At 43.0% G+C, this 11,927-nt stretch overlaps 1 protein-coding gene across 1 annotated transcript; it reads left to right on the top strand.

The window, feature by feature from the left end:
* The first annotated feature begins 488 nt into the window (after nucleotides 1–488).
* On the top strand, nucleotides 489–3,641 carry LOC134476134 (igE-binding protein-like). Its single transcript, XM_063249266.1, has 2 exons — nucleotides 489–2,959; nucleotides 2,998–3,641. The coding sequence occupies exon 1, from the start codon at nucleotides 1,456–1,458 to the stop codon at nucleotides 2,605–2,607; it is 1,152 nt and encodes a 383-aa protein (XP_063105336.1). The 5' UTR covers nucleotides 489–1,455; the 3' UTR covers nucleotides 2,608–2,959; nucleotides 2,998–3,641.
* The last annotated feature ends 8,286 nt before the right edge of the window (nucleotides 3,642–11,927 follow it).

Genomic DNA, 11,927 nt, shown 5'->3' on the forward strand with positions numbered 1-11,927 from the left:
GTAAACAGCATCATTGATTAAATGAATGGAGAACACTTAGGGAAAGGCTATCTTACCATATCTTCTCTATATGTTCCTAGGAATTCCAGAAGTGGAGAGACTTCAGGGTTATATCACAGGCCCTACATAGGAAACAACACTAATGCTACTAACAACATGGTCCTGACAGAGCTCAGGCACTGTCCACCCCTCCAGCCCACATCTCCCAGCCTCTACAAGTGCTTTTCCAAGTAGAGCTGACCAGAGTGAGGCCAGATCTCACACAGATCTGACTGACAGAATTCACACAGGGCCTGAGCACACCATTTCCTCCCGTCACTAGGAGAATCTGAGCCAACCTATGCTACAGGGTGTGCCCTTTGTGGAGCACTGTTCTCCAGGTCCCCAGTGCTCAGTGATGGACAAAGATGTGACTTGTTCCTCCTCCTTCTTCAGGACAGGTACCCAGCCTAGTATCCCGTCTGGGTCCTAGTGCTGAAGTGTGTGGGAAGCCGCCTGAGATGGCGCCCATTTCCTGCTTCCGGGTTCTTCCCGGCCTGAACAAGCCCGCCAAATTGTCATATCTGCCCAGTTACCCGTGACGCTAGCCTATCAGCTTGTTAGGCGCGCTTCTCTGTGATTGGATACTGCTTCCCCTTATAAGAGGTTGTTCCTGCCCCCAACGGCGGAAGAGGAATCAACGTTGAGGGTGGCGGACCTTGTTAGGTCCGGTTCGCTGTACGTAATAAAGTTTGAGAGCTGATCCTGCTCGAGTTTGGCCTCCTGTCTCCCGAGGCTCCGGTCATCTGGTGGCCCGTACGGGGAAAAAGGTAAAAGACTCAGCGACGTGCCTCTTCGGCCGGGAGGTGCGATTGCTGTCGCCTGCGGTACGACGGAGGACCTGGCTCAATAACAACAGAAGGCCGCGAGCGCCTCTTCTCTTCACCCTGATCAGCTACGTGAGATACAGCGGTTCCCGGGACAGGTGAGTACTGGGTCACCTGGGTTGGGTGGACGCACCTAACAGATTTTGAGCGCCACACGAGTGGACGCCGGTTTTTTTTTTTCTTTTCTTTTCCCTTTGCATCTGTTTTGCTTTCGCTTCGCTAATACAGCCCGACAGGCTTTTGAGCTCGATCGGAATGCTCAGAGGAGCCCGGAGCCACTGCCGATTGTGGGTCTCCGGAGGACCCTCAGGGCTCTAATTCTGATTCGGATTCGGAAGGCTCAGAAGAGGAGGTCGTCTTTGCTAAGCATGACCCTCCTACACCGTTAAAAGAGGAACTTAGGGCTCGGGAAGATAAAAAGGGGAACCAAACACCACCCTGCCCGAGCTACTCCGCCTTACGGGAAGAGCTTAAGCCCTTCCGCCCTTTGGCAAGTTCGCGACCCAGGGTCGCTCCCTTCAGGGCGCCAGGCCCCACTGCACCGCCGTGGCCGGAAGAGGAGTTGCTCCCTGGGCTGCCACCACAACCTATGGCACCGCCCTGGTTAGAGGGAGAGCTACTTCCTGGGTTGCCTTCTGCGCCCCCATCTGGGGAGGGAGGAGGACGTTCCTTCCACCAGAGGGTATGGTCGCGGCTTCCTTTTGAGTGTTCCGGTCTCCATGCATTCCCGGTACAAGTAGGAGGCAGGGGAGGAGGAGGATATTATGAGCCCTTAGAAATTAAACAACTTAAAACTATCAAGGACGCAGTTTCAGCTTATGGGCCCAATGTGCCATTTACCATGGCGCTTTTAGAGGCATTGGCAGGTCTGCTTTTAACTCCTGGAGATTGGACCCAGCTGGCACGCGCCTGCCTCTCCCCCGGACAATATTTAGATTGGAAGTCCTGGAATGAGGAATTCTGTGTAGAGCAGGCGGCAGCCAACAGGGAAAATAACCAGAGAGAGTGGAACAGGGATATGCTATTAGGGCGAGGAGCCTTTGAGGAAGATCAAACTCAATACCCTCGCCAGGTTTATGAACAAATTAGCCGCTGTGGCCTCCAGGCCTGGAGACGGCTGGCTGGAAAGGGAGAACATACGGGTCACCTTACAAAAATTATACAAGGGCAGGGAGAGCCATTTTCAGACTTTGTGGCCCGCATGCTTGAGGCCGCTAACAGGATTTTTCCAGATGCTGAGGCGGCTCACCCTCTCATAAAACAATTGATTTTTGAACAGTGCACTAAGGAGTGCCGTGATGTCCTAAGAACTAACAAAAATAGGTCCTTAGAAGAGTGGACACGCCTGTGCCGTGAATTGGGTGGCCACGGCCTAACGCCCAAAGGAAGAATATCATTGGCACTCTTTACCATAAATTTTTTAAACCTTAATCACAATAATCATTCCCCTGCCATGGAGCACAATAACCCGTCCCCGGCCGACAAAGGGCTGGTGAGATGGAAAGATGTCCTTACAGGACAATGGATGGGCCCGGATCCAGTGATTAGCTGGACCCGAGGTGCGGTTTGTGTCTTCCCACAGGAACCAGGCTGCGAACCGCTGTGGGTCCCGGAAAGATTGACGCGAGCAGTAAACTCCCCACCAGTTCCTGATAAAGCACAGGAGGATAAGCCCGCGGACACAAGTCAACTCGATCCTTCTGGGACCGACGCTCAGCGCCCGAGACCATCTACAAACTAAAATGTCTGGTTTGGAGCTTTTTCTATTCTGTGGGTTCCTATTAATCACCCCTGTTCGCACAAATTTGACCAACACTGTTAAAAATAGCCAGTTTGTGGGAACGCGTCACCTCCTGGTTCTCCTGGCCCAACCTGACTACTTGGATCCTGATTGCCGTGGCCATCCTAGTGGGGCTTGTGGTTATTAAATGCTTGTTAGATCGCCTCATACAAACTCAGCAGCAGGTTAAGATCACAGCTATGGCAGCCATGCAAATGGCAGCAGGTGGCCCATCAGGCCAGCAGGCCGCCGCATATCTCCTTCACATTGCAGAACATCAGCTATAAGAGCTGAGTGGGCAAGCCAATGACGGGTAAGACGGGAAAAGCCCTCCCAGTCAACCTAAGACAGGCTCCACTCAGATATATATGGCCTATAAGGCCAGGGGTCCCTCCCGGAGTCAAATTATTGGCATTGAGATGCGAGACCAAGGGTACTGCAGTGCCATCCGCCCCAAAGGTTGGGGGGAAGGCAGGAATGAATGTCTATATGCATCCAGGTTCGGTTCACAAAAGCCTGGCCCTGCGAAAAAATGAACCACTCACCTTGAGCATGGTCCTGGCGCAAGGATATGCACAAAACAGGGTGATGCACAGCAGGGTATAGACCTCTACATTCTCTCATGCCTCGGCCTATAAGGTAGGCCCACTCCTAGGTGTCTAACAGCAACAAGGTCATAGACACCTTGGAGGGACCCACAGACCATCCTATTTTAATAAATAAAAAAGGGGGAGATGTGGGAAGCCGCCTGAGATGGCGCCCATTTCCTGCTTCCGGGTTCTTCCCGGCCTGAACAAGCCCGCCAAATTGTCATATCTGCCCAGTTACCCGTGACGCTAGCCTATCAGCTTGTTAGGCGCGCTTCTCTGTGATTGGATACTGCTTCCCCTTATAAGAGGTTGTTCCTGCCCCCAACGGCGGAAGAGGAATCAACGTTGAGGGTGGCGGACCTTGTTAGGTCCGGTTCGCTGTACGTAATAAAGTTTGAGAGCTGATCCTGCTCGAGTTTGGCCTCCTGTCTCCCGAGGCTCCGGTCAGAAGTGTGCGTTCGAGAGTCCTCAGTGATCACTCTTCCAGCGAACTCAGCCGGGAAAGACAAGCCTTACAGGGATCCCGTCAGCTTGAGGTTCAGAGCTGCAAAATGAGAGAGCTTTGTCCCTGTGACTGTGTTGAGAAGCAAGGGAAAGAAACCCTTCCCAGACAGTGCCATTCCTTCAGACAGAGGTACCCTAATGACTAGAAGAGAATAAACCCAGTTCCTGGGCTCTAAAGAAGTCCCTGATGAGAACCTGTTTCTCAGGACAAACAGCTTTTGTGCTGTCCCAGAGAATGTTTAGGCAGCTGAGAAATTAAAAGTATAAATAATTTAAAGAGCAAAATATAGAGGAACATAGATCTTTTGAAATAGGAAAGGCATCTAGAGAAGGAGGAAGGAAAAAGTAAAGAAAAAGAATTAGGAAGTGTTATGTGCTCCTGCCGGTTCCCCACTACAAAGTAATCATTGAGTACTGCTGACATGTACTAACAAAAAATAGAATTTTAAAACACTTCGGACCACCACTTTCACATAAAGGTTTCCCTGATCCAGTCCGCAAGGAGATTGTCTACCACAGCTGAGCTACATGGAGCAGGTGACACGAGCTGCAGCTCAGCCCTTCCTTACTTAAGCACCTGCACAGTGCACAAAGGGGCGCCCGGAAGCAGAAGAGCCCAGCGCTGGGAGGGGACAGGGTCAGTGACAACTCAGGTTGTCATGAGTATGCGGCAGACCTCTTGGAGCAGACCAGCAGCCTTAGCCACCCGCACAAGACCAAGCATGCGAACCCTCTTCCGGTGCCATCAGCTGCGGACCAGGAAACCCTCCTCTGCCATCAGCCACAACCAGGATGCCAAGGAACTCCTTCTGAGCAGCTTGCCCAGAAAAGAGGCCTGACCAAAAGAGTTTTGCAGGAGAACACATCTTGGGGCCCTACAGCCAAACATCCCGACATCTGAAAATTCCTTGAAGTATTAAAAGAAGGGGGAAAGTTTGAGCAGAAATCAACTGCAGTGAAGACAAAGACACTATTAGGCTGTGATAGTCACACATTTAAAAAGCTATTGAACCAAAAATTTTTAAAAGACAAAGTGAGACTTAAATGTCACTTATTGAATGCTAATAAAACTTCTATTCCTTATGATATCTATCACAAACGAAGGCTTAAAATGATGTTATTTTTTAAAAGTTAGAGTAACTTGGCAGTAACACACCCACTCTATATTTGGAAAAAGCTATGACTGAAAAAACAACCCTACACATTTGTTAAGAACAATCCTTGTAAAATAAAATCTATAAGTATTTGTTTGGCCTGCTTACTAATGTGTGTTAGTCCTATCTGTTAATGGCATTTTCCAGTTGTAAATTCTAAGAAAAGCTATCACTCATTTAAGAGTATAGGAATCAAAATGTAGTAATTTTAGCATTATTACTTATTCTTTTTCCAACAGAAGCCTCTGCATGCACCTTTTCATCTGTCATCTGTGGCGCACATCTCTGTGATGATGACTTACCTTTGCTGTTTCTTGCATGATAGCTTTCATTAATAAACATTATATTTAATGCAAACATAGTTAACTTTATGTTAAACATACACTGTTGAAATTAATTTTGAACACTGCCTTAAAGAGGCAGCACTGTACACTTACAATTTATTATACTTAGAAAAGAATTCAAACATCACATGAGGTAAATTGTGGTAGTCCAGGATGAAATTATTTAGTTTTTAATTTTCATGAGTTATTTCTTATATTCAATTGATACATGAAAAATAAAAATGTAAAACCAAATTACAACAAAAATAAACCTCAGGATAAAATAATAATAATAATAATGTGGGTCTCGCAAAGTGACTGAGTTAAGTAGACTGAGCTCAAATGTTCAGCTTTCCTGCTTCAGCCTCCCAGAGTGCTCGAATTACATTATCATTTCTTACAGATCCCAGCAAATATTATCATTAGCATTAAGGCACCCCCTGAAAGAGGAGATAGCTTTTACTTTAATTTATTTAGGTAAATAAAGAAGGTAACCTACCTTTGTATCCTGGACTCCACTGGCCATAAGAGGAAACTGCAGACACAGGTTCTAATGCCAGCAGTATTTCTGCAGTGGTAGCCGTCACTCTGTCTGTAACAGCCCCCAACCTGTCCCCCTGATACACATCATGACCAGTTGCTGCCCCAGTGCTGTCACACAGGAGAAAGGGAGGCACTGAGTCTCCTTTCCCCCATGTGTTGCAGTGTGTTCAGCCAAACCCTGGCCTTTTGGTCTTGTCCATCCTCCTCTGCAATTCCAGGCTTTCCATGTGTGTGAAGGATATGGAGTGGACAGTTAGTCGGGAGACTCCTCCAATGCTGAGACTAAATCTAGAGACAGGTCAGTGTCTCCGATTCTGTCTGCTTCGGTGAAGTTCACTCGCTCTAGTGCCCCACTGCTCAGGTTTGAAGCAGGCTGTTTCTTTACTCTTCACCTCAGTTCTAAGTGTAAATCCATGTCCACTCATCTGCCTACTCCAAGAAGTCTAAGTGCATCCAGGAATCCTGACCTGTTTTGCAGTCCTCTGAAAACATGCAGATTTACATCACCTTGCCCTCCCTAAGCAGAGAAGAACTAACTTAAAGTTGGCCACACTGTGAACTATCATAAATACATGAAAAGAAGGGTTTTCTTTTTTAGTACTGTCTATGGATTTGAAATTTTCTTAGTTAATAAATCACTACACTTCAAGGATTGATGGAATCTATCAGGAATTCTTTCTCTAAATTCAGAAAGTACCTAATTGCTTTAGAAAAGATCCACCAAGGTCATTAACTTTATGCCATAGCTGGGATGGACTGGGAAGTATTTTCCCAAAGACATTAGGTCTGGATTTATTATATGCTACCCTGATCTTAGCCTATGCAGTTGTCTTTTAAATCAGTAGTTCTAAAAATGTGAGCCAAGGAGCTTTTGGCTTAGAGCATTCATCTCCACAGTATGTACTTTAGGAGCATGAATTAATAATTAAGTCATGATCAATTTACTTGTGATAGCCCTTCTTGGTGTCTCATCAGGAACACCACCATCCCATCAGGAGTGCCTCTTTGTATTCACAACTAGGAGATTTGGGAGTAAGGGAAGACAAGAGAAAGAGAGTAATTTGTGAGATCTGAGACCCAGAGTGCTATCCAAAATGCTCAGATCTCATTTAGAGAATGCCTTAGGTGGGGTCATTGCTGGGGTTGGGCCTTCAGTGATATGCCACAGGCTAATCATTTCTCCAGCCTCCTTTAAAGTCTGAAGCAGAAAGCCATCATTTGCAAAACACCACAGTAACAATTTTGCATTCCACAATAATCAAAGGATACAACAACCAAGAAATTATAATGAGACCCATCATATTCACATAATCCTATGAGATATTTATGAATTATAAAGGGAAAGAATAACTTTAGAGTGGAGATACCTGTCAGAACCATCTTCATCAAGTGACCAAGATAAACACCATCAGTAATGAGATCAATACACAATATTATCTCTCTGGGACAACGTACTACAAAGTATTTTCTTGGAAAAACATGTAAAATACAATCAAAAGAAAATAGTACACAAACCCAGGTCAATAAAGGTCCTACAGAAACACTGGCCAGTGGCTTCCAAAAGTTTCAAAGTCACAGAACACAAAGATGAAGACATTGTCCCAGATTAAAGAACATTAGGGAGACATGGAAACTTAACATAATACAGGATTCTGGACTTGGATTCTGCTTCAGAAAAAAAAAAACGTTAATGGGAAAAAATCTGAAGAAAGCATCCATGTGAATTTTCTGGTTTTGATCATTGTAGTGTGGTTATGTTAGACGTCATGTCTGAGGAATCTGGTTGAAGAGTGTGTGGGAGTTTTTTGTAGTAGTTTTGCAACTCTTTTGAAAGTCTGAATGTACTTGTAAATGAAAAGTTGAAAGAAAGTCTCTGAACACCGATGAAATCAGGAAAATAAGCATCAGAGCAAACAAGGCACAAACAGAGATTTGAAATGACAGAAATATTTATTCACTCAGCACACAAGGTCTAGTCAGGGGCTAGGACTCTCCTTGGAATGGGGATCAATGATGAAGATGATGTCTGTGAAGAATCAGCACTAGAAGGATTCTGACCCCTCATAGACTGCTGTGATATAGCTATGTTAGAAATTTGAACTAAGTATTATGGGAACCTAGAGGAAAAAGAAATACTAAAAATGAGACTGCATCATAGATGGGTACAAAGCAGCTGGAGACATCACAAAGCACCAGAAAGAAGGTCCCTGTGGTGGGAAACAATGAGTGACCAGGAACAGGGGCAGGAATGGAAGGCCACACAGAGTGAGGAAAGGGAGTGTGAGTCATCATCAAGGAACAGTAGAAAGACGGGAGAGAAGCTGGAGCGAAGTGGTTGAAAGTTTGCAAGTACCTGAGAAAGCTGTGGTGAGAGGGAAAAAGTGAAAGCTAAGCCGTCAGAGAGCTTCTTTTGGAATGAAGAAGTGAGAGAGTACCTCAGTGACACAGCTGGGCAGGGAGGGTAGAGAACTCAGTCAGAGTTGGAAGCCCTTGACAGTAGGTGGGAGTGAGGCGGCCATGAATGCAAGAGTGGGAAATGGTCATCTCATAGAAGGCAGGAGAGGATACCACCTCTCAGCCAGCTAAAAACTGTCCCAGTGCGGCCTTGATAACAAGAAAGTGGCAAAAGGAGCAGACAGGCTGACACCAATCATGTGGAAACAGCACAGTCAGGCTTTGGGGTCTTCCTCAGCATCACCGCAGGGCCAATACTGGTTCCTCTTCCTGCCGCCCTTCTTCCAAGTCCCTGCACAGAACTGGCTCTCACAACCCACATCGCGGAGAATCCAGAAGAGCTGGTCTAGACTGCCAGTTTCCTGTACCCAGAAGGAAGGAAGCTCTGATGAAATGCAAGGACCCCAGAAATCTCAAGACCTGAAGACAAAGATCTAATTTGGCCTTTACTATTCAGTCTGAAATGATTTAGTTCCAGGCAGAACTTCACCAGAGCACATTTATTAGTTCTTTTTAAACCACCTTTTTAAAGGTGGGTGGGGAGAATAACTAAGAATTATCTCCTTTTCTGCAAGACAATGATGGCAGTAAGGAATACCCTGTGTGAAGATTACCCAGATTACTGGTTCTTGTGGGTGACTGTGGAGGAACTTAAGAAAGAATCAAGAAAACTGCATTAAGAGATATTGCTTTTCTGGGACAATGACTCGAGATTGGAAAGCTAAACCCATGAAATAGCCAATCCAAGCAAGAAGGGAATGGGTACCTCCTACATGTAAGACACATCTAAATTCTGATGAAAAATGAACAATTGCCTTCAACTAAATGAGTATGGCAAGTATTAAGAAACACTATGAATCAAGATGCTAATTTGAGGGTATGTGTGTGGGTGTGCATGTAAAGAGACAGGGAAGTGGGGCTGGGGATTTAGCTCAGCAGCATAAGCGCCTGCCTTGCAAGCAGGCAGATGTGAGTTCGATCCCCGGTTCCAATAAAAAGGAAAAAGACAAAAAAAAAAAAAAAAAAACAAAAACAGAGAGAGAGAGAGAGAGAGGGAAGCAAGGTGTTCCTTACTGATTAGACTATTACAAATCACAGTAACTACAAAACGAAATATTTCCTCAACAATATTTGAACAGCCTTTTATTTTTAATTTTTGGCAGAGCCAGCAGGTGGAGATAGTTCTTTACTGGTAGATAGTGCATATTATAAATAACCCAATTGGTAACTTTTTAAACTGAACCAAAAAAAGATAATAAATTAGCATCCTGATGTCTATGTATGAATTTGATAACATCAAAATGATGCAAGACAAGCTTTATGATTTCTCTTGTAGTAACCAGGATTATCTTTTTCTAATATTTATGGAGACTATGTACCAGGCACTGTGCTAAACGCTTTCATCCCTATAGTATCCCTAAAAATCAGGTAATGTGGTACCAATTTGGTTGTCTGAGGTCACAGAAGTGATATATGGTAGAGTTAGGATTTCATCCTAGCCTGTGACTCTAAGGTCTGTGTGCTCCCATATTCTGTGCTCCTTCAGTATAACTTGAGATTTGATGACAGATAAATAGATATGGACCAAACATGTCAGAGACTAAGGTAAGACATAGATTAAATAAAATACAGAGTAAGGGTTCATAGTAGAAAAGGAATCACTTTGGAAATAGTAAATTCTCAGACAAATACTCCATGCTCTCAAAGAAATGGGTATGGACTCTCAGAAAAATAAAACTCAAGAATGAGATTCAAGAGATTAAATAAGATCCAATATGACAAGAAAATTGGCTTGACCTCAGATAATAGGAATGAAAAGACTCAAATTCATGCAATTAGGAATGAAAAGGTTGAAATCACAACGATTCTGCAGAAATCCAGAAGACCATTAGTACCTACTTTGAGGACCAGTAAAAAGATGAAAACACAGAAGAAATGGACATATTCCTACATACATATGAATTACCAATGCTGAATCAATAAGATATAAAAATTCTAAATGACCCAATGTCAATCAATGAAATCGAAGATGTAACTATAAATCTACCAACAAAGAAAAGCCTAGGTCCTGACGTGTTCATTGCTGAACTCTACAAGAAATTTAGAGAAGATCTAATGCCATTCTCCTGAAATTCTTTAATGAAATTAAAAAAGAAACAATGTTCCTGAATTCATTCCTGGAATCAAGTATTACCATGATCCCAAAACCAGAGAAAGATCCAACCAGAAAAGAAAACTACAGGCCAATCTCCCTAATTAACATAGATGTAAACATCTTCAATAAAGTATTGGCAAACAGAATGCAGCAAATTATCAAGAAGATTATACAGCATTACCAAGTAGGAATCATCCCACAGATGCAGGAACGATTCAACCCATGCAAACTAATAAATTTAATGTAACACATCAACAGAGCCAAAGACAAAAATCACTTGTCAACCTCAATAGATACAGAAGCATTTGACAAAATCCAACACCAACTCAAGATAAAAAAAATTACAGAAAACTAGAATAAAAGTTATTTCTTTTAATCTGATAAAAAGCTATCTATGACAAATTAACAGCCAACATCACACTAAATGGTCAAAAAATTAAAGCTTTCACTCTAAAATCAGAAACAGACAAGGATGTTCCCTATCACCACTTAATGTAGTTCTGGAAACATTAGATGATTAGATAAGAGAAGGAAATAGAAGGAATAAAGATAAGGAAGAAAGAAGTTAAATTATCATTACTTGTAGGTAACATGGTACTCTACATAGAAGACCCCAAAATCTCTACCAAAAGACTTCTAGATTTAATAACCAAATTCAATCTCATAGCTGAATACAAGTCAACACTCAAAGATCAGTAGCATTCCTGTACACAAACAAAAATTCACTGAGAAAGAAATTTGGAAACCATGTCTTTCATGATAGTGTTGAAAAACATGAAATACTTAGGAATCAATCTAACAAAGGAACTAAAGACATCTACATTGAAAATTGCAGTACTGTCAAAAAGGAAATCCAAGAGAATATCAGGGAGTGGAAAGATATCCCATGTTGTTGGGTATGAAGAAACAATATAGTGAAAATGGCCATACTCGCAAAATTGTTCTGCAGATTTAATGCAATCCCAATCAAAATACTAATAGAATACCTCACTTAGAATACCTCAATTATCTAATTAGATAAAACAATCTTAAAATTTATTTGGAACCAGAAAAGACCTAGAATAGCAAAAGCAATTCTGGGCAACAAAGGTAAGTCAGGAGTAATCACAGTCTCTGACTTGAAACTATACTACAAAACTCCTGTGATAAAAAGAATGTGGCACTGGCAAAAACAAAAACAAAACAAAACATACCTGAGAATCAATAGAACAGATTAGAAAATGCAAAAACAACTTCAAACACACCCATCTTATCTTCAACAAAGGGGCCAACACCGTCCCTGGAAAAAAGACAGGCTTTTTAATAAATGGTGCTGAAAAAACTGGCTTTTCACTTGCCAAAGACTAAAATTATACTCATATGTCTCACTGTGTACTAAACTAAAATCAAAATGGATCAAAGATCTAAATACCAAAATAGAAACATTAAATCTGCTGGAAGATAGAATAGGTAAAACTCTTGAAAAAATAGGTGTAGGCAAAGACTTCATGAACAAAATTCAGACTGCAAGGGAAATATTACAAAGAATCAACAAATGAGATCTCATCTTACTAAAAAG

Source organism: Cavia porcellus, unplaced genomic scaffold (assembly GCF_034190915.1).
Source record: "Cavia porcellus strain 051 isolate PalLab524CR breed Dunkin Hartley unplaced genomic scaffold, mCavPor4.1 scaffold_5, whole genome shotgun sequence".
In the NCBI taxonomy this organism is placed as follows: domain Eukaryota; kingdom Metazoa; phylum Chordata; class Mammalia; order Rodentia; family Caviidae; genus Cavia; species Cavia porcellus.

What these genes read in the sequence shown, in the direction of transcription:
- LOC134476134 (XM_063249266.1), top strand. Translation starts at nt 1,456, where the DNA reads ATGGCACCGCCCTGGTTAGAGGGAGAGCTACTTCCTGGGTTGCCTTCT.